Source organism: Pagrus pagrus (genome assembly GCF_965226575.1).
Source record: "Pagrus pagrus genome assembly, chromosome: 23".
Classification (NCBI taxonomy): Eukaryota; Metazoa; Chordata; class Actinopteri; order Spariformes; family Sparidae; genus Pagrus; species Pagrus pagrus.
Genome location: NC_140205.1, coordinates 21,564,246 through 21,587,148, shown reverse-complemented (window position 1 = coordinate 21,587,148; position 22,903 = coordinate 21,564,246). Strand labels below are relative to the sequence as shown.

Genomic DNA, 22,903 nt, shown 5'->3' with positions numbered 1-22,903 from the left:
TCTTCCATGCTGCTCCAACTGCTTGATAGAAGAAAAATGACCATTAAATGAATGTCTTTATCAGCTACATCCAAATATGAGGTACTAGGAGACTGCAGGCAGTGTTGTGATTAATTAACATTGATGTAAGCTATTGTTAGCTAGTTAGCTGTCTTCTCTGCTTGTTGTTGGAATTGTTTTTTCCAGTGTGGAATCAAAACATCAAAAAGCAGATTTGGAATGTCCAGCAACTTTTCTTCCTTTATTCATCCTTCATTCTGTCTTATTCTTTGTACCTCTTTTGTCTTACTTGTCCTCTCTTTAATTGTCCTGCTTTTTCTGTACTCTGTCCTCATCTCCTGGTTCTTCTGACCCAGCAGATAGTGCCTGAGGATCTCAGGCCTGCATTGACAGAGCAGGGACAGTTGCAGTCTAACAGGAGGGTTCACCACAGGCTGGACAGTCCAGTTCGGGCTGAGCCTCCCTCCAACTCATCCAGACCTGTTCAGGTAGTTTTGTGCTGTGGCCACTGGGAGACACTGTTCACTCACTGATGCCTGCTCAGACTCACTGGTCTGTTAGTTCAGATGTCTTCTGATCGGTTGTAGAGCTGATACACTGTTGTCATCTTGTCTCAAACTGCACCTAAGGCTGGTGATTGTGTGTGTTATCAACGAGGCTGACTGTCACGAAGGGGTTACTTGGTCACAGGGGACTAGCACAAGCAAAGGGGCTTTTAGGGCTGTTTGGTGATTTGCCAAATTATTTTCCTCTATCAGTCCTTGGTTCCATTCATTGCAAAATCTCCAGCTTGTTTGATTTGCTGACGTGGCTGCCTCAGAGTCCAGCTAGTGAACCTTCATTCTGTAATGTGGACCACAAACCAAGGCCCGATCCAGTAAAGCTTGTAATCCAAAACACAGCCGAGGTCTGTAGAGCTCCAGGAAGCCCCCGCTGGCTGGTTCCCTCACTGGTGTATTTCTGGATGGATTTCCTGGTTTCAGGAGGATATTTGATTTAAAATCACACTGCCTCCCTGGTCCTTCTATAGGAAATCTGTCTTTAACATGACTTTGCACTTGTTATACAATTGATCACATTAAAAACGGTGCACACTCGGACTCTTTCCCCGAAGCCATTCATTGTGTTGCACTCACTTGTATAAAAGACAAGTGAGAGAAGTTTAAACCAGATAGTCAGATTGTCTATTTCAGAAAGTCGCACAAACTATCAATAAATGCTCTGACCAGCATTGTCTTGGGTACAAACCAGCCCATTCTCACTCCGAACGCATCAGATACAGCAGCCTGGTTCATAGCCCTGTGCTTCGAACAGGCTGGACACACTGGATGCATGTGCAGCGCTGCTGCATGGCGCTACCTCTCGCTTGTCATTTCATTGTCCATGTTAACAGGTCAGACTGTTCACACTGGATGTCAAGCAAGGATGCTGCTTTGCTTTATCTAGAGATTCAGAGTCTTGCCCATTTCTACCACAACATGCGCTATTCTCTACAATCGACCTCAAAACCCTGTAGACAGTCCTATGTACATCATACCAGTTTTTAGCTCCAGTTTAAATGTCTGTAGAACATGTCACAGAGATGGAGAGAATACACACAACAGCTGAAGGGAGCCAGCCTGTGAGTTTGACACTGTAGTTACCCCTCTGGCTTCATTTGTAGAAGCGCCACCCTGGTGCAGTAGTTTAAAATTTGTGACAACGAGACTGCAGTTTGTGACCAAGAGTGGAGAGTGATTAGTTTTAAAGTTATGTTACCTAAGTAACTAAACGTATCTACATAATGTGGCTAAAGTTACATAAGTGATGACACTGAACGTAATAATGTTAATCCAAAGTATAATAGTAGTTTAAAGTCATAATATATTGTATATGAAATGTTTGTCAGCGAGCTTTGTTTTGAAGTCTAACCGGACATTGCATCCCTAGAGGGGAAGGCAGAGCGTAATGTTTGAATCTAAGGTCGGTGACCAAGCTGCTGTATTTGATTAGTTGGGAGTGAGAGCGTGTTTTACAAAAATCTCTGTTGTTTGAGTTAGAAATCAAGCCAAGTTGTTAGAACCCTGAAAGAAATTCTGTCCGCTCACCTTCTGTTTGAAACCTGTAGCTTCAAGAAGAAGAACTGGGGCTACGTCTTACCAAACAAACCAGCTACAAGCCAGTGGCTCTGCTCAACACTACTCTGCTGGAGGTTAGCCTTTTGTCTGACATCCATCTTAACCAAAATATATCGTGTCAGTATGTCCACACTGGTTGAATCGCTCAGTTAATGACTGACTGTGCAACCAAATGCCACGACACTCACTATAACTGGACCTAAATACACACTAATATACCAACACACACACAGATGAAACTTGAGTGGCATGTGTCCATCAGATGCACATGAGATGAGTGAAGTGAGAAGTGTGGCTGAGTGAGTTCAGCCTCAATTTAATTTGTTCTGTTTGTTGGCTTTGTTTCTCTTGTGTTGGTGTTTTAGGAACTTGAACCTTTAAGAGCAGCAGCTATGGTGTGTAGAATTAAATCTGTATTACACTGGAATTAATCACTGAGCTTTTTCTTATCGAATTCTTTAGTATACTAGCCACTTCTTCTTTTTGAACATGTATATCTCATATTCTATTGTGTGTTTTGGTCAAAGGGCCTGTGTAAAGAACAGAGTATACGACCTGCCGCCAAGCCATCCGGGCCCACCAGAGTGGACCCGCTCACCTTTAGCCCCATGTGTAACATCTCACCCATAAAGACAGGAGAGGCAGCCTGGTCCCTGTCGGACCAGTTTGGATCTAAGCCCAGCAGGGTCTCTGCAGCAGGGGTACAGCTCGACTCAGACTCAGTGCTGGCTGCATTTCCTTTTTTCTCTGTGTTTCTATCGTTCACTGGTGCTTCTCACTGACACTTGTATACGAATGGTGCATCGTCTTTGGTGAAACATGAAGAGCTGAAGCACACAATCTATAGTTATAGTATAGGGTTGTTAATGATGAATGGGCCAGTTGTTTGTGTGCAGCTGTTGAGGGTCTCTGCAGGGACAGTTGTGTGACAGCTGAACTGTTGGCTACTTCAACGTCCTCGACACACAGTCACACACACTGTCTGTGAGCAGGTGGAGTCTGGTCCTCCAGATGTCCGGCTGTATAAACAGAGGCAACAGAAAATGACCAGCTTCCTGTCCACATGCAGCCCGATGAAGACGCTCGGCTGTACATCCACACTGTCCAAGGACATGTTAGTGAGACAGGTACACTGTTGGACTGTAACATTCACAAGGTTCACAAGGAAACACGGTGGTTGGTCCAGGCTTTTGTTTGAAGTGGTCACGTGCTGAGGGGCGTCTAATATCAGGCAGAGGCCCTCTGCTGGTCCAAACGTGCACCTACACATGGTTGTAGTGATGTAGTGAGGGGAATGTTCCCTGTGCAGTGGAATCTAGTTTATTTAATGATGTGGAACAAGAAGCTTGCTGACGGTCACTGGTGAGATGTATTCATAAATGGTTGGTGCGTGCTCTTTGAATCACACTCTCCATGATTGTGTTGTGTTTAGGTGGAGAAGATTGCAGCCAGCGAGCAAACCCCGAAAGTGGAGGAGAAGGATGTTCTGAAGGAGCTGTTCTCCAATGACATCAACAGTCCAACAGGAATCACGTAAGTAATCAATGTTTGGCTGCAACTAACAAATATTTTCATTGTCTGTTATTTTGTGCATTATTTTCTGTATGTCCACAACACAAAGATATTCAGTTTACTGTCATAGAGAGGAAAGAAACCAGAAAATATCCATATTTAAGAAAGGGGAATCACAGAATTTTGACTCAAACCGATTGATTATTAAAATAGTTGGCCATTAAAGGATAACTACCGTTTTTTACAACCTGGACCTTATTTCTAGCAAAATATATGGTCATTTACTCACCCAGATAACTTTGGTGTCATTTGAAGTTGTTTGGACGAAATTAGATCCAGTTTAGCGCCGGTATATCCATATAATGTGAGTGACGGGGCACCGACACACAGCCTCTATATAACACATTATCTGCCACGAAACTAGTTCATTTCACCAATATTTTGTTACGATACGCTAGTGCTATTCCCCTCTGAGTCCGGGCTCGTCTGTTGTCGACATCCAGGGTCAAACTAGCAGCAGCAGCTACAGGTAAACAAGCCGGGCTGTCGCGGGTGCGCGCGCAGCTCAGAGACGACATCTTCCAGGTCAGAGGTAGTAGCTCAACCTACAGACCCCGGATGTTGACAATAGACGAGCCCGGACTCAGAGGGGAATAGCACTAGCATATCGTAACAAAATATTGGTGAAATGAACTAGTTTCGTGGCAGATAATGATCATAGAAGCTGTGTGTCGATGCCCCATCACTCACATTATATGGATATATCGGCGCTACACTGGATCTAATTTCGTCCGAACAACTTCAAATGACACCAAAGTTATCTGGGTGAGTAAATGATCATATATTTTGCTAGAAATAAGGTCCAGGTTGTAAAAAACGGTAGTTATCCTTTAATTTGACAGTGGACAGTTAACTCATCATTGCAGCTCTAAACCCATCTTCATTTTTGTTACTGCTTTTTTATTGTTTAAAAAATGGTCTATCATAATGACAAAGGCCCATCACAAGTTACCAGAGCCTAATGTGGTGTGCAGTCAGATATCCTGAAAGATATCCTTACATATTAATTTCTAGAAAATTCTATCAAATCTTCACATTTAAGCTGTAATCTGCTTTTTAAAGTAAAGCCTCTGAGTTAACTGTAGAGGAATCACACTTCAATGTAATTCCAGTCAAAAGTTTACATCAAGACATATTTACTGACAAAATGAAAATGATAAAGACTATAACATTAGAGTGGAAGTGGAACAATTAAAGCAGCACACCAGCAATTTATTATTGCCCTCCACACCTTCAGTTTGTAACACGTGCTTTCTGTTTTTAGTCTTCAAACCAGAGCTAGCAGAACCCTGAGGACACCCCTGTCCCCTGGGTTGTGTTAACATCATTAATGAATGGGCTTTAGAAGTAGCTGCAGGCACAGATCCTGTTTCTCTCTCTTTGTCAGTTCCCAAACATCAACTAATGTAAAAATCAAATACCAGTGCTTTCTTTTCCAAATCCCAAATATATGCCCCACTGCATCAAACTCTTTTGGATCGATTTGGTATCCTGAGGTCACTGTGGCACTAAAAACCAAACAGCATCCCACCATGACTGAACTAATGCAACTTCTAGGAGAAACACTGAAATATAACATAACATTGACACAAAACACTGTATTTTGTCTGGCTCAGTGATGTTATAACCAGTACCACCAGAATCCAGTTAGGCCTGACAAAGTCTATATTGGCTCAGACACCAGTTTATTGTACATGTTTTCAAAACCTGTTTATTTTACCCTCAGAAAACAGTAATTGTAAAATATTTGTCTGTTGTAGCGCCACCTGTCGACGACCCATCAGAGGAGCTGCTGATCGCCCAGTGAAGTCCAGTGACCTGTGGAACAATGAGAACTCCCTCTTCTCTCCCAAAACCACCAAGACCACCAGCTCATCCTCATCCTACACAGAGAGCCGCATCATCAACCGAGTCAACAGCTTGCCCTCCTCCACCTCCTTCAGCTCCTCTACCTCCACCCCCTCTTTCTCCAGCGCCTCCTCCAGGCCGCTGTCTGCAGCTCCCCCTGCAGGTCAGACCAAAGCAGCGGCCCGCAGCATGTCTCTATGGATAAAGCTGTTCCTACTGGCCATCGTGGCTGCTTTCCTGTTCTTGGTTTACCAAGCCATGGAGACCAACACCATCAACCCTTTTGGTGATTCAGACACAGGAGTGGCCAGTGGCAGCACAGCATAGAGGGAGAACACAGGAAGTGTCTGCGGGGGAGAGAAGCCTGCCTGCTTCTATTTTTTCATTTTTTAAAGTGTGAATCTTCATTGTAGCCATTTTGTTCACGGCGCTGTGAAATTACCTCTGACATCTTTGGCCGTTTTTCCTCAATATTTGACCTTTCTTTTTTTCTTCACCTCTGAATCAGTTTTCAGTGAATCCCTACAGAGAAGCGATGTGGTCGTTTCAGTGACACTTCAAGGATCTCATGACACATTGTGAAAGGACTAAACTGCCTCTGCTGTTGTTGTTTTGGTCCATTCTTGATCTCTGACTCGGTCTGTGAGGTGACGACAAAGCCAGCCACTAATCAGCTCTCAGAAACACAAACCGTAGCTTTCATAGAAATATGTGGACTCACTTTTTATTACTGTGTTCATTTTTTTGTCATACTCGCATGGTGCGTGTGTGAGTGTGTGTTTGTACTGAATGAGTGTGGTTAAGATTTGTTTTCACACTTTGCCTTAGTGTCTGTCTCTGTTGGTCATTAACAGCCTTGAAGATGGAGTTTGAATCTGTCATTTTGTTTTGTACTTTACTTGACCATCTTTGTTAATGAGACAGGGAGGCTTGTTATTATAATCCAAATGCTTCGAAATCTTCTTAAACCCTACACCAATATTTTCTTATTGTTCTCTTCTAATAAAAGTCAATGTCTCAGTGTATTCTACTTAATTATGTATTCATTGTCACAAATATCCACTCAATAAACTATTATGTTGTTACTGTGCCTGTACAAGCATTTCATTCACGACGTCTAAGGCCTGAGTTTAACTTTTACTTTGTCACAACAGTTTACGTGTGTTACTTTTGTTGGGTTACTGCAGGCTGGAGTGATGTATAAATATACACCATATGTATAGAAAGAGACAAAGTAAGACTGTCTTGTAACTTGAATTAAATTATGAAAAAGAAGACTTTAATGGGAAAAATACGCATATTGGAAATATGCCAATAATCTAGCAAAGCCGATGTAACTTGATGATCAGTGGCACCAGTGACAGTAATGGAATAATGGTATATGCTCAAATGTATTGTTACTGCTAATAAGAGTCAAATGTAGTGTGTAATGACTGTAATGTCCTTTTATACAACAACACCTAAGTTTACGGTCATTAGCCACCATTAGCATCTGGTCACACACTGTGTGGCAGCAAAACGCTGTTAGCAGTGTTTGAAGCATGAGTTGGGAGAGGAGGGTGGTGTTGGTCTCACTTTAAGTGAACAATCAGTTGGAGGCCTAGTGTGCTCACTATGATCATTTCTGGGATGCAATGTGGTAACTAGAGAGTTTAAAGGAAAAGTTCACCCAAAAATGAAAATTCAGGCATGATCTTCTCACCCCCGTGCCGATTGAATGTCAGATGATTTGTGGTCCACAAAACAACGGTGCAGCATTCTCCCAAACAACTGAAGTAGATGGGGACTTCTTTAATGGAAAATAATATAAATGACTCCAGACAGTTTGTCAGGAGTAAGCCAAGTCTCTGTAAAACCCAGGATTCTAAATTGATTTAGAAGTGTTAAAAGTTTTAGAAGATTTAGAAGTTGTTCTTCACACCCCTTTTAAAGATGAAATCTTTACTGCTAAGCTAAAAGCGTTAGCATGCACCCTGTCTGAAGTTGGTTCACAGGCTCGACTCACATTAGTGGTGTAAATAATGACGTCAAGTTTCCAGCTTCTACAGTGACATGACATTATAGAGGGTATAATACAGCCTCTACAAGACTTGCGGGTTTGGAAATATGACATCGTAGTAATTTTTTCCTTTTTCCTTTTGATTAATAATTTGATTAATAAAATGAATCTATAAAATGTGAAATAATGAAAATGTTGAAAAATAGTCAAAAAACCTAAAGGCATTCAACATATGAAGACATGATGGGGAGAAAAGCACTTTCAGTATTTCTGTTAAATTCCAGAAATATTTTGCAGCTTTATAATCACAGCTTTATTGTTGTGTAGATTTTACAATTACAACGTTTTGCTCTGACAAGTCACTTTTGAACCGAACATGTCTGTTATCATTACTAACAGGGAAACAGATTCAGTGGGAGCTGAAAACCAGAGACAGGCTGAGAGGTGTGTTGTAGATGTGTGACACGATAACTGGTTTGGTTGCACCTGCTACCTTGTCACTTTCACTGAACTGTGAAATGATCACATGAAAGTGTTTCACATTCTAAATGTTCTTTTCTATACTGAAGCTGTATAATCTATATGCAAACACAATCTAAAGGCTACATTTTCCCCTCAGACAGCAGTTGGTTGCTAATCCATCACACAATCATGTCTGCTTTTATTGTCACAGTAACATTCCCATGTGCCACTGAATGCACCAAGAGCATTACCACACTACAATAATGTTCCAGATAAAAATAAAGGTAGGGTAGGCGTGATGTTCACTGTGATGGTCTACCCAACTCAAGCAAGCTGAGACCTTGGTTGTCTGTCTGCAGGGCACAGTGTTTGTGACTGAGGCTCAAAGTGTCCAAGCAGCCAGTGAGCCAGGACAGGTCTACCCTCATGCATTATCAGGACTCTGAAGCCTAATAATTACACCTGTGCTGTGTCTGCCATGGCAAATGTCTGCTGTGACAAGGATCTACTGGTTTGTGGTATTGTAACTTTTTTTGGAAATATGCATTACTAAAGCAACAGTTTATGCAGCTGATGTTTAACTAGCCCACATTAACACACAGCAAACCGTGGACCATGTAACATTCCATCATAGGAATACTGCATGCACAGGCAGGAGGAGCTGTGGTGTCAACACAGGCAGCAGCCCAGTTCTGCCCCAGGGTCCGTTCACAGCCTTTACCTGGTTGCTGAGGAAAAAGGAGACCGGTGTTCCCTTCACTGCTCTGTTGCATTCTGATCCTGAATGTTAGATTTACATTTGTTTTTTTCTTAAAAATGGATAATCATGAAGAATAGTGTTACCTAATTAATGTCAGCAACATCACCAATTTGTGAAAGACTACAACTCACACACAGCTACAACAGACGCGTGTGTGTGTTCATCCACTGAGTTTAACATACAGGTGTCAGGCCTAAAGGACACAGTAAGGACCACTGAAACTGTTCTGATATTTATCTTCCAGATGTTTTCTCTATTCAGAAATGTTTCATTATTCAACATAATGAGTGCTGCTCCAGCCCTGCTTCTTGTGAAACTGAACACACCCAGCTTTCAGGTAATTCCAACCACACCTCAGGTGTGACCAGGTGTGTGGTGATGTCACTAAGCGATCATCTCTAGAGGGGGGGCTTCGCTCTCAAAGGCATTACTGAAGACAAGAATAGAAGCAGCTGTTAGCAGGTAATCCACTTAGTGTTCCTCTCAGGGTTTGTCATCAGGGCCCAGTATTTCAAAAGTGATCTGACAGGATTATCCTGGTCGGATTGGATTAAATCTAGATCTGATCTGAAAACTGGGTATTTCAACACAGATCCAGAGAATCCTGATCCTGAAGATCAGGATCCAGCTCTGGTAATCCAATCCTCCCTTGAATCCAGATAAAAGGCTGGATTTGGGTATTTCAAAACACAAGGCAGATATCTGGATCAACTTGATACCAAAATTTCAGGATCATTTGAATCCCACCTCAGAGGTGGATTTGACTTGGATTGACAAAGTTTCAGCTCCACTTCTCCTAGATATTGTTACTCAAGATGTTCTTTACGCTTAATCTAAAGTGTCGGTGTTGTACTTTTAACAAATAATTAAAGTAATTGTAAGAAATTTAAAACATAGTAAAATATGTTAATTTTATTTAAATCACTGACCAAGGTATATACTATGAAAGCAATGCTATTACAATTTTGAGCACTTTCAAGCACTTTATTCAAACTCCAATTACTTGAAAACCTTAAATGTATCAATGCAATTAAAGCATTTCCAAGGATTTCCAGCACTCGCCCTGTTGTAGCTGAGTGTCCATGGCTGTGAGTGGACTCTGAAAGTAGAAGGTGTGTGAGTATCTTAATCCACAATCCCACATTGTGTTTATGTACACAACAACATGACAACATCACCAGCATTACTGTAGCACTCTGACACTTCTGAGCAAACCGTGTAGTTAATACTCATACTGTGTGGCGTCATGTTTTCTAAGTACTGCAGCAGGTCTGTGCACATGGAGCCTGTTTATCAGTCTGCTGTGTTGCCAATGACGTCACGCTAACGACAGCCCGCTAGCTGCTCAACACACAAGTCAATGGAGCCGGGCTAGCTCCTGCTAGCACGGCCGCGGCTCAATTAGAGATCGCTACGGCCTGGTTTTAATAAGGTGACGATTCAAATAGTTGGCTTGCATGATATGTTGGTTGGCGTCCGTATGGTCTTAAAACCGCTGCACATTAGACGACGGTAAACTCAGACTTTTGACGTGAAAGTCGCGCTCTCAGCTACTCCTTTTGCGGAGTAGTCCGCCATGTTTTCAGTTCGCGGAGGCGGAGACTTGAGATCTGGAAATCCGTATCCGGCCAGGTCGGGATCACGGTGATCCACCCTGCCAGTGTTTTGAAATACTCAGATAAAGTCAGCAGGATCACCGTGATCCATGACTGAGAAAAGGAGGATTTCATTATCCGGATTACTCTGATCCAGATTACAAGTTTTGAAATACTGGGCCCAGGAGTCATTCTCTGTCACACACACACACACACACACACACACACACACCCACCTCTCCTCTATTTTATGACCACCACACACCAAGAAACGAACTGCTGGTTTGAAGGACTACTACAAGCCCCGCCTTAATTTAATCATAGACCGGCGATTGGACCAGAGGTGGTGATTGGCAGTTTCAGGGGGGGTTTCTTACGGGACAGAGCAGCGGACGTCCCGCCTCAGCTTGTTTGTGACGTCACGAAAGGACGAATCGATTTACCGCGAGGTCATTTGGCCTCTCCGAGCAGCCGGTTGAAGCAAAGCGGAGGCGCCATCTTAAAATACTGAAAGAGTGAGTGTAATATTCTGTTAAAATAGTACAGAAACAGTGTTACTTCATCGCTCTTTTATGAAGGATGCATTCTTAGGGACGTGACTTCTTTTAGCTGTTCTGTTTACATGGCTCCTACTTACTTCTTCTCTTAATAGGATACCTTCCACCTTGGGGCGGTCAAGTTAGCATAGCACGCAGTTTAGCATAGCATTTTAGCATCAGCTAGAAAAGAGCATTCAAAATGCTACTTTAATACTCGGCAGACAGCTTTAAGATTGAGAAGGGTGTTTGAAGTGGTGCAGTTACTTTTATGGAGTTATTAAAGCGTATTAAATGTCTATTCGTGTTGCTGGCTTGATATTAACGTTAGCTAAGATCTGTGTTCATTCAGAAAGCTAAACATTTCCCTTTCACGGTCATTCAGACGACAAGCTAAGCTAACAGCACGTGACGTGGTTAGTTCAGGTGTCGGTGGGGTGGATTTCATTTCCAGTCACCGCTGCCATTCAGTTCGAGCTAACGTCAAGCTAACTTGTTGCTCATTCCAGCGCAGCTCCGCCAGCAGGCAGGACACCACCATGTATCCGACCGCTTTGACGCAGCTGGCCCGGGCTAACCCGTTCAGCGCTCCCCTCTTCAGTCTTCAGAAAGTGGAAGAACCCCAACAGAGTCTTCATGGACAGAGGACCCGCACACTGGCAGCAGCCGCCACCGCAGACGGTAACCCCGGTGCAGAGTCTTCAAGCTGGCTAAAGGGCCAGCTTTAGCTGTATTAGCTTAGCCGACCAGATTCGCCAAGCTGTGGTCAACTTTACTGCGTTCTTCAGCATAGATGCATTTATTGTAGAGAACAATTGTCCAGGTACGGAGTTGTACATGATCGAAGCACGCTTGTAATAGTTGGACGATAAGAGATGAGTGTTGAGGCAGTTAGCTGCCAGGCCTTTGCTGCATACAAGCTGCCTGTGGAGGACAAGGAAGGACAAAGTGGTATCTTGCCTTTGCACTGCGGCATACTCCGTTTGTCGTGTCGCTCTTTATTTCAAATAGCGTTAGTGGATATAAGATGGATTAAATGGTTTTAGTGGAGAATCTGTAGTGATGTTACATAATGGAAGACACGTCCAGAGATGCATATGATCCCTGATGGTGGGCTTCTCAGGGGTGCTCAGGAACAAATTGTCCTAGCCAGAAGTTTTTATGAGGGGTTGTAAAAATGGTACCCAAACTTATTTTGACATGAAATGTAAATGCTGCAAACCATTAGTGTCAAAGGTTAAATTCTGCCCTTGAGGTCCGAAATGTCTCTAACAAGTAATCCGTGTTCAGCAGGTTTCAGACCCAAGTCTTAAACTACCTCACCTCCACTTTAAAGGCAGCCATTTGAGAGATTAACATATTTTTGGGGTACCCTCAGAATGCAGTGAAATAGTTTTTTAAAAGTGCTTCAGTTAAACATTTATTATATGAAAACACCAGCATGTTCATGTACCCATTTCACAAAGCCCTTCTACTCCTTAGCATTTGTCCTTTACATTATTTAGAATGGCTTCACCCCGACAGTACAGCTAGCTCATAGGAGTAGTGACACATTTCAGTTGTCTGTGACTTGGAAATGGATCATATTTGGTAAAGCTAGGGTTAATTAAGCGCTTACATGGCTTTGTTTTCAGACTCAACCATTGCTGGTAGACAACTTAAACAACTGTCTGTTGCAAAAGGGGGAGTCTAGTAAAGTAAGATGTATCTCTAAGTACACTTGTTGACCCAGTACAGCTTTTGGAGTGTCAGATGTCTAGCAAAACTGAAGACCCAGCTACAAAGTTTCTTTATCTATCTGAATTGTTCAAAGTCTTGGACTGATGGACATGGGAAGAATGTTTCCTTCTTTCTGAGCTCAGATCCAGTTCTTAAAGTCTCACCTGTGTTTCTTCAGAGGGAGACAGTTGTGAGTTCGGCTCTCAGAAGTATCTCGTCCTTTGTGGCTTTGGTGGGATTCTGAGCTGTGGCACCACACACACAGCTGTCGTTCCCCTCGATCTGGTCAAATGCAGACTGCAGGTGTGTCTCAGTGGTTCGGCACGCCTCATCCACCCATAACCGACTTATGTTTGTCTTTTTTAAAATGCACCAATTTGCATGGGAGAAATGGCGTCAACCCGGTTGTGAAGTTGTTTCTCGTCATTGTGTATTGATTCCCATGATTCTGATGTGTTGGAGTGATCATAACGTGGCTGCATGATTCTGCACCAGTGTTCCTACGTGTTAAATGATTTGTTCCTGCCCCGCCGCCCTCAGCCCCCACTCTGCCAACAGTAGAGGACTCGTGTAGGTGAAGGTCAGGAGAGTCAGACCTGAGGAATATGAATGTTGACCTTGCTGTTTGACACCACCAGGTGTTAGTCTGTCATTGAGTGTTGATTAGCACACTGACTGATTAACCTTGTACTGCCAGCCAGGTAAGAATATTTAGTAAAAAGTCAAAAGTACATTGATAAGATGCATTATGGTGATGATAAAGAACATTATGTAGTAGTGCAGTATGCAATGAAAATATGCAATTATACCTCTATTGCTGGTAGTCTGTTACAACAACCAAGTATTTTCCTTGTTAAATTATTTTAATCACAATCTGTGTGCCCAAAGTGGTGATTTGCCTGTTTCCAGCCAGTTGATCAGTTAAACTTGCGCAATAGTCCAAAACGTTCAAATCAAACCCCAGTTCTTTTTAGAGTTCTTCCTTCTATTGATGATGTAACTACATGGTAAAACACAGATTTGCTGACTCTAGCAAGTTTTAAGTCTCTGTAAGTGAACTTGTGCAGTTGACTGAAATGAAGAGAGATTGGTGGCTGCATGCAAGGAAGGAAACTAAAAACCTGTGCTTTGAAAGGCTAAGCAAATTTTGAAGTGAATGGCCTAACTTGCAAAACACCACTGTGGGCCTTAAATTTGTACTGAAATCACATTTACCATGTTTTTATCCTAATGATGGTGGCATGTTAGTGGAAGAGACAACTATAATGGAAGAGTCCTGGCACAGAGTTCAAACTGGACACTGCGAAACAGTCCTTGAGAAGGATTGGTCTTTTCATTCTGCAGTGACAACTCTTCCATTATGTTGCTCTGGGTTGGTGTTGATCATTGTCCTGTGTTGCATGTGACCCTGCATGTGCATGTTGTGTGTCCCCCCCCCTTCTACCACAGAGGAAATCAGCTGCGAATTTGGCTCCTCAAAGTACTATGCTCTGTGCGGCTTTGGGGGTATCCTGAGCTGCGGCCTCACACACACAGCAGTGGTGCCCCTCGACCTTGTCAAGTGCCGTCTGCAGGTTTGTATGGAAGCTGAACCTCACAGTAATGAGTAGCCAGCAGCTCCTCCACCCTCTCAGCCCCGTGGTCCCATGTATGATTGATTATATGGTTCAGTTGGAAAGTTTTTAAGATACTTAATTTTGCTACACAGAATCACTTGCAGAAAATGTACAGACATGGAACTGATGATTCCTGAAACCAATTCCGATACCTGGGCTTTGGGTATTGGCAGATACCGAGTACCGATCCGATACCAGTGCATTGTAAAAAATACTACTAACCTTACAGAGAATAAATGCCATTCAACATTCTTTTAACTATTTTGACAGTCAATCATAACTGAAAAAGAACACATTTAGGAATTATATAATTCCTCTAAAAACATTGAAGTGCAGCCACTTTTTCAGTGGAACGCTTTATAACAGCAACCGAAATAAATCTAGGAATTAAAAATCCCCTTTAATATAGCTCACAGAACTCGCTTGCTAGCAGCACCGCACTTTGAAGGGCGACTGTTCACGGCAATACTGTCTGCTCCGTGTGCAGACTCAGCAAAGACGTGGGCCACATGTCGAAGGTCCAAATGTCAGTAGTAAAGCTGATTGCCTGCACATTTTTCGGCCTATATGAAATGTGTTCCCTGACTGTCTCAAAGTTTAGGGAGTGCAGTTTCGTTGTGGTCTTGCTTTTGAAATTGGCAACACGTGTGCCACTTCTTCGTAGCTCTAAAAACAGTAGATGCCAAGGGCAGCACAGCGCAACTTCCCGTGTTGGCTTTTAGAGCAGTGAAGATTTGATTTCCAGTGTGTAAAGTTCAGCAGAGCTAACTGGGAAGTTGCGTGGTATCGACTCTCATACGCATCAATACCTGCATTTTCAGCAGTATCGCTGGCATTTCCAATACTGGTGTCGGAATCGGAACAACTCTACATACAACAGTAATACAACTCTTACAACACACTCATAGTTTGAGACATCTGAATTGTAGTCTAGAATAAGGTGGCTCTAGGGCAAGTGTATTCTATGGTTATGGGATAATGTAAAGCACTTAAAAAGAAAAACACTAGTCATCCTATAATCCAAGTATCAGCTTAAACACCAGATCCTAGAGCTGCAATGATTTGTTGACATGCTTCCTCACACTGTTGTTATCACCTCTCCAGGTGAGCCCAGAGAAATACAAGAGCATCGGTACTGGCTTTAGAGTGACTGTGAGGGAAGATGGCGTCAGAGGCCTCGCGAAGGGCTGGGCTCCCACGTTCATTGGCTACTCCATGCAGGGACTCTGCAAGTTTGGCTTCTACGAAGTGTTCAAGATCTTCTACAGTGACCTGCTGGGAGAGGTGAGGCCCGACACAGCTGTCACCACACCACACCAACATTACATACACTACCTGTGCACTGTTACCTTGTGTGTTGCCTCATCTGTCTGATCATTTGTTGCGTTTTCACCCAACAGGAGAACACCTACCTCTGGAGGACATCGTTGTACCTGGCTGCTTCAGCCAGCGCAGAGTTCTTCGCTGACATTGCTCTGGCTCCCATGGAGGCTGTCAAGGTTCGTATCCAGACCCAGCCGGGCTACGCCAACACCCTCAGACAGGCTGTTCCCAAGATGTTCGCCGAGGAGGGTATCTGGGCGTAAGTGTGCTCCCTTTGTGCATTTCCTACACATTTAGTTTTGTTGTCAGGCTCCGTCAGTAAGTTATTTAAAAAGGTCTAACAGGTCGCTCAGACTAAATTATAAATAGAAAACTGATTCCTGATGACAACACGTTCCTTAGATCCACCTCTGGAGGGCGCTGTTCTCTGAGCAGTGCTCCTCAGCAGCTTTCTGGCTGTACAGTTGGAGGTGCTTGAGTCATTGGCGTGTGAGAACAGTCTACCTGTCCCCCAGCCCACCTGCAACACTGGCAACTCTGTCCTCCAAGACAGGGAGCTCCTGGTGCTGCAAGCCTGGGGGACGGACACACTTCACATTGTTAACTGAAAAGTTTGTGTTTGAGTGGTAGTTTGAGTGTTGTTAAAGTTGAATCTGGGATGGGTAGTGAATGAGTGGGTTAATGTTTATCCTAATATTTTAAATTGCTGTTTATTTTACATAACTATAATTTTGTTATGTAGTTAAAGCTGCTTGTTATACAGTTTTCTCTAGCCTTTTGGAAAAGTGACATTTTAAAACATCTGCCACTATCGGGTCTAATTTTGATGTGAAACAAAAACCGCTACCAGTCAAAAGTGGCCTAGGGGTCTGTAGTTTGAGACCTCTGGTGTAAAGACTCCCAGTGGACCTCTGCTCCCCATTTTTGACATTTTTTTTGTTCTCGCTCTTTCCCTTTTGCACTCCAGTTTCTATAAGGGTGTGGTGCCTCTGTGGATGAGGCAGATCCCCTACACCATGATGAAGTTTGCCTGCTTCGAGCGCACAGTGGAGTTGCTCTACAAGTATGCTGTTCCCAAGCCCCGCAGCGAGTGCTCCAAAGCTGAGCAGCTGGTGGTCACCTTCGTGGCTGGTTACATTGGTGAGTAACAGAACATCTGGACAGTACAGGATCCAGTAGTCAACACTGATCCATGCAGAGCCATGTCATTAACAGCTAGGACTCTTGATAATGGTAATAAAAATATTTGTTACTGATGTTACAACATATTGACAGTATTATGGATCACCTTCATGTGACTCCAGTAACACGGCATCATTCATTTGAACTGGTTTTAAATGTGATGGAGTTATTCCAGCTGATCGGTCTTGGGTTGTCTGATGTGTTTGCTCTCTGTGTGCAGCTGGTGTCTTCTGTGCCATCGTGTCCCACCCTGCTGACTCTGTGGTGTCTGTGCTGAACAAGGAGAAGGGCAGCACTGCTATTGGGGTCCTCAAGAAGCTGGGTCCTAAAGGTCTGTATGAACACCTGTCCACAGTAATGTCTACAGTAACATAGTGTCAAATGCAGCTTTGATCTACACGTTCCTTAGATCCACCTCTGGAGGGCGCTGTTCTCTGAGCAGTGCTCCTCAGCAGCTTTCTGGCTGTACAGTTGGAGGTGCTTGAGTCATTGGCGTGTGAGAACAGTCTACCTGTCCCCCAGCCCACCTGCAACACTGGCAACTCTGTCCTCCAAGACAGGGAGCTCCCGGTGCTGCAAGCCTGGGGGACGGACATCTTGTTGATAACAGACCATGTGACTGAACTTGCTGTATAGATGTAGCCCTGTAGCTTTTAGCTGTTTTCACACCATCAGCCACACCACATTAAAACTGAACTAAGTGTTAAGTAGAGGAGATCTAGTTTATATCAGAAGGTGTGAGTCAGTCAGTCATATTTTTCTGTCCAGTTCACACTAAAGTAGCGCTCCCTTTGTGCCATGTAGGCGATGATGCAAACCAATTGTAAACCAAATTATATTATGATATGCTGTTTACAAGATTTATATATTTTTTGCACTAATGTAAAGAGTTGAAATATTTTTCATTCCAATAAATGTAAATGAGATGAACTGCCTTCAGTTCCACCACTGTCGGGTACCGCCTCAACACAGTTGTTTCCACATGTACTAGAAGAGACAAAAGTTAAAGAATAGTCTGAAATGGTTGATCTTTAAATGGTCCCAGCCTTGTGCAGAACAAGGTGTGAACCACTGAGTTTGAATGTGATGTGTGTGTCTCCTGTTCAGGTGTGTGGAAGGGTCTGGTTGCCCGTATCATCATGATCGGTACTCTGACGGCCCTGCAGTGGTTCATCTATGACTCCGTCAAGGTCTACTTCCGCCTGCCCCGCCCCCCTCCCCCTGAGATGCCAGAGTCTCTGAAGAAGAAGCTCGGCCTCACAGAGTAACCCCCCCCTCTTCCAGCCTCCAGCTCCATCCCTCCACTGAACTGCAGTCTCATTCGACACTTCTGAACCCTGAACTTCCACAACACACACAGCAGTTTTCTATATTTATGTCCTCAGCTCCTGCTGCTCTGCACAGAACACAGAGCTGCTACTACTCATGTATATTTAAAAACAGAAGGTGGAACTGTCACTCTTACCGGAGTCGGACAGAAATGTTCTTCAGTAGAAATGCCTGTCTGGTTTTATCATTTCCTGTCATTAGAAAATTATTAATTCCAATAAAAGAATTAAATTCCCTGGAAAACGTCTATGTATTTTTTAAAATTTGATCAGTTCAATAGATTTCAATCCTTGAATGAATTATCCAGGTAATTGAGTTTCTCTGTAATATCTGTAATACGCTGTGTGCCCTGTGGAGTTTGTGTGTTTCCTTCTCTGTTCAACAGAATTACAAATCCCATCGGGTGTTGACGAACTTCAGTGTATGCTTGGTGTGTTACTGCCACCTGCACATCAGAGGCCACGTTTGTCAGAGATCCATCTGTGTTATGTGGTGATGCAGTGACTACATCTCCTGTAATGCCGACTGTGATTTCATGGTATAGGAGTACTCGTATCAGGCAGGTCTCAAGTCTGATTGATTTCCACACCATAAAGAAGTCCTGGATGTCGGGTCAGTGGTAAAAAACAATCTGAACATCAACAGAATGCTTGTAATTAAATGCAGAAAAAGGTCTTCATTCAAAGATTAATTGATGGAATTTCTCAGGTGCCCACCTCAAATATATAATCCAACACGTCACTGGGTTACATTATCCACCTCAGAGTGGCACCTGCGCTCACAGGTTGTTCTAGCTTTCTACCACTGGATGGCGTGCTCTCTCCACTGTTCCTGTCTGGTGGAAGGGTGACCTTATGAGGGGATAAGTCCCACCCACTATTTGAAATGACCCTGATGGGAATTGAATGCAATGTAACTTAACATAAAACTATTACTCATGAATCAAATGTATTATATTTTAAAATAAAGTACTGCTGCATCATTGAAGTTGATGTAATCATAACTTTATTCTGTAGATATTTCAGTTGGGAAGAGCTTTTATTTTAGTGCCTTGCTGTTCAACTCCTTTTTGATTATATTACAAATTATTATATTGTATTATAATATTATAGATTATGTTACAAATATCAGATCTGGGCACTTCCTCTGGATGAAATTGTTAAGTGTAGGCCTGCTAATAATTGAGAGTTTCTCATACTAATATATCCAGATAAAGTATCACACTACCTTCTAAAATGCACCAGAATACATGATACAACAAATACACTTTATACAAATACACAAAGCTCTGATCAAATTGTCCCACCCACATTTTAAATGTTTCCTGACCATGAATTTGAGGATTTTCGAGAAAGGAGTGTCTGTATGTTGGAAGCTTTCTATAGCTTTGGCTGAACTCCAGTCAGTATTTTTGATTTGCACGCATCCACTGTACCTGCCAGTGCTGTATTATACCAGCAGCTCCTGTCATTATGCTGGTAGTGACGGAGCTCTGGGTCAAATTAAGGGAAGGAGAGGAGCCTCATGAAAGTCACACTACATTTCCACCTGGTTAGAAGCACCTAATGTGTGTGTTAAGCATAACATATCACATGGATAGAGGAAGGTGAGCAGATTTACCTGGCCTGGGTTAGAGCAATCACACACGCACACACACACACACACACAGTGTGCAGATGTACTGCTGCTGTCATTAGAATTAATTTGTTTGCTCATAAAATAGGTACTTTATAGGCCGGAAACAATATTGCTGTCTTCTGTTGGAAAAGGATCATCTCAGTGTGTGCGTTTGCGGCTAACAGGGATGGCTGACAGGTTAAGGTTGCAAGGGGTTATGGGAAATGGATTCCATTTACGTCTTCCCTGTTTGTGAGATCATAATGTCATTGCTGTTTCTCTGAATAAAACATCAACACTGAGGGATAAAAAGGTTTCACAGAGCTGTGATTTGCACATTTCCTGTTTGTGGGGTCTCGTCGCAGCACTCATTTCCTTGTGTAAGCTGTGAATTTGTTCCATATTTGCAGTCTGAAAGCCTGACGGCCTGCCTGTGCCCCTGTTAGCATTGTTCTTGCTGCTGACTTCCACACAGTCTGAACAGTATATCTATGGTCTATTTCTGGGTTCCATCTCCAGCACGTCTGCCTGCTGATGGAAACAGCTGTGGGCTCCATCAGGGACAGTTAGACCTCAGCCTTTATTATCAGGTCCAACACAAACTATGTTTCCATCCCACTGTGCCAGATCCACTCAGGCAGAGTGTCATATTACACACCAACGACCCCCATGAACCCAACGCTTTAATGCTTTTTTAACCGTGTTTTGCTCGCTCCGGTGGCTGGATGGTTTATTTTATAAACAGCAGTCTGTATTTTGAGGATATCAAGGTCATGATGACGCGTTTTGATTTACCAGGAAAACTTTTACTGCTGCAGATCATCGTCAGCGACAGTACGTACACAGTCCTCCAAGTGTTTGGACGCTGACGATTGTTTTTCTTAGTAGGGGACTGTATGAGAATTATTAGGGGGAGTGTGAGGTTATTGTTTTTTAAATAGTTGATTGGAACAGTTTGTCAGAACAGTTTGTCAGAACAGAGGCCAGCTTTTTTCAGCCGTCTCCAGGAGCACTACTCCTGCTCTACTAGGTGAAAGACTACAAAAATGATGGGGTTAGACAGCAGCAACAGCAAGACCCTCTGCAGTGTTATTGATATTTTTAATGGATGCTCCCAATGTTTTTATAAAACCTGTGACACTCTCCCCCAATGTCTGGAAAAATGTCATTTATGGCCAACATAACAAAATGATACAATGCAGTATGTAAACACTTACTGTGTGTTTGAATGAATAATGAATGTTTGAATGAAGAATGTGACTTTTATGGATACTCAGGTCCTACAAGTTGTTCTTTAAGGCTTGGATTTAAATTTGTGTACAAGATCTTAGACAGCAGATTAAATCCATATATTCTCCACAATAGATACAAAGCATCGTGTTTCAGAACTGTGCAGCCTTCGTACAGCTAATGTGCCAAGATCTTGGCGTCATATCTAAAATCTTACATACAATCCAGACGGAGCTGATGGACCTTTGTACCATAATGATTCACTCCACCACTGGATTCAAACTGAAGATGAATAAACATTAAATACCACATAGCTGTGCTGAATGAAATATAACAATGAATAAAAACGAAGAAAATGAAATGTAAGATTCTTCCAGGTGCTGCACTCCAGAGACTTTCATACACTCCCTGATGATCGGACGCAGTAAGGTTGTGAGTTAAAGCACATGATGCTTCACAGTGACTGCTCCGCTTCCTGCTGCTGTGGTTCAGTTCCCAGTCAGACAGCTCAGAGTTTCCACACTGGTGTGGTGGTTCTGTGGCTTTGAGCGTCTTGGAATATGAATCGGTGTCATTGAACATAAGGCATCTTTCAGACACAAAGACGATTTAAAAGACTTGTTCTAATAACGTTCACACGGCAATGACCACACAAATAGACTGAAAGGAGATCAAATATGATCACCATGGAGAAATTAATTAAACACACAAAACATTGACAAATGAGCCATTATAAAGTCATTATGGTGAATGTGTTAGCAAACAGCTGCTAATTGACACATTAACATGATCATTCAGTCGTGTGTGTGTCCACCTGATGACTGCCCCTCTTCTTCTAGCTCTTGTTTGGTCTCCACCAACTCCTGAGGAATATATCTGTCTCCTACCTGCTAAGTGCTCCACTGTGTCCACCAGCTCTTCTCTAACACGTGTCTGCTGTTTGCTGCTGAGCAGAATGTGTTCAGTGGGCTTTCGGAGCTGCTCTCACTGGAAACAGCTGCTGCTGTTGAGAGCGGAGCTGAAAAACATACTACTAATATATACTAAACACAAAATTGGTGATGATTCTCCAGACTCAGACAGAGGCCAGATCCTAGACATACTTTTGCCTTAAAACATGTTCAGACAACACTTTGTACGAATGAATTAGTTTGAAGCAGACTAACCCTGAACGCCCCGTTATGTTGGGAAGGTCATCTGATTGAAATCAGTTGTTTGGGGGCCACAGCCTCCGGCCCTCTGTGCTCTGTCCCAGAGATACAGAGACCACAGCTAGTACTCCTGTGCTGGAGTAGCACTACCTGAGCCTGATGGGTCCACCACCTCAATTTGTAGTAATTTGATTGAACACAGTTTTATTTAGGAATATGCACCATGTGAGAACAGTATAAACTCAGAGAGGTATTCAAACACACGGCCTCTCTGTAACACAGGTCCACAAGAATAGCTAACAATGCACCTGCCTTATTGTGCTTAGTGACATGAAAACATGTTGCAATATCAGTCGTGAAAAATGTTCTACTGTGTGTGATCTGTGTTTTTATGGCCCAGTGATAGCAGTGACCTACTAAATGTGGCGTATCACCCAGCCTTATCTTCCTCCTGAAGGCAGTGTGGTGCATGTCAGGCTGACTCGTGCACATCTCGGCTAAAGTTAAGGGAAATGTAGGCGGCAGGTTTTATCTCTTATCTCCAATCTCTGATTCTGCTGTATCGATTCTGATCAGTTGTTTTTGATCCGTCCATAATGCGAGTGTACTGAGACCAGTGGACTGCTTTTCAAAACTTGGTACCCACATTACCCACAATGCAACTTGGAGGCCATTTCTCAGATTACATGCAGCTTCCTCTGGAGCCACAAAAGGCTTCATACTACCTTTTTCATGTGTGCAGTAGTCCTCCTCATCAGCTGTCAACACACTTTAATGTTTACAAAGGGCGGAGTTACCCTTTAAATGCTACTTCTGTTCAGTGAGGCGTCTGACGTGTGCTGCGGGT

General features: G+C 43.1%; 2 protein-coding genes across 11 annotated transcripts in view; both read left to right on the top strand.

Moving 5' to 3' along the window:
* tmpoa (thymopoietin a) overlaps nucleotides 1-6,622 on the top strand; it is a 28,279-nt gene extending 21,657 nt beyond the window's left edge. Inside the window, exons 5-11 of one of the 8 annotated variants that reach the window (XM_084345807.1) lie at nucleotides 360-488; nucleotides 2,108-2,191; nucleotides 2,483-2,512; nucleotides 2,645-2,818; nucleotides 3,110-3,244; nucleotides 3,550-3,650; nucleotides 5,450-6,622. In XM_084345807.1, the coding sequence (XP_084201933.1) occupies nucleotides 360-488; nucleotides 2,108-2,191; nucleotides 2,483-2,512; nucleotides 2,645-2,818; nucleotides 3,110-3,244; nucleotides 3,550-3,650; nucleotides 5,450-5,864 (1,068 nt within the window). In that variant the 3' untranslated portion in view covers nucleotides 5,865-6,622. The remainder of the gene's footprint in view (nucleotides 1-359; nucleotides 489-2,107; nucleotides 2,192-2,482; nucleotides 2,513-2,644; nucleotides 2,819-3,109; nucleotides 3,245-3,549; nucleotides 3,651-5,449) is intronic. The other 7 variants (XM_084345808.1, XM_084345811.1, XM_084345810.1 and 4 more) reach the window with 7 other exon arrangements.
* Nucleotides 6,623-10,751: 4,129 nt separating this feature from the next.
* On the top strand, nucleotides 10,752-18,301 carry slc25a3a (solute carrier family 25 member 3a). Of its 3 annotated transcripts, none has more exons than XM_084345379.1 (8): nucleotides 10,752-10,868; nucleotides 11,399-11,570; nucleotides 14,058-14,182; nucleotides 15,329-15,508; nucleotides 15,625-15,806; nucleotides 16,515-16,687; nucleotides 16,950-17,060; nucleotides 17,837-18,301. In XM_084345379.1, the coding sequence occupies exons 2-8, from the start codon at nucleotides 11,429-11,431 to the stop codon at nucleotides 17,995-17,997; spliced, it is 1,074 nt and encodes a 357-aa protein (XP_084201505.1). In that variant the 5' UTR covers nucleotides 10,752-10,868; nucleotides 11,399-11,428; the 3' UTR covers nucleotides 17,998-18,301. The 3 variants fall into 3 exon arrangements, with proteins under 3 accessions (XP_084201505.1, XP_084201504.1, XP_084201506.1); XM_084345378.1 differs by lacking the exon at nucleotides 14,058-14,182 and adding an exon at nucleotides 12,787-12,911; XM_084345380.1 differs by lacking the exon at nucleotides 14,058-14,182 and adding an exon at nucleotides 12,787-12,911 and having other exon boundaries at nucleotides 10,764-10,868; nucleotides 11,404-11,570.
* The last annotated feature ends 4,602 nt before the right edge of the window (nucleotides 18,302-22,903 follow it).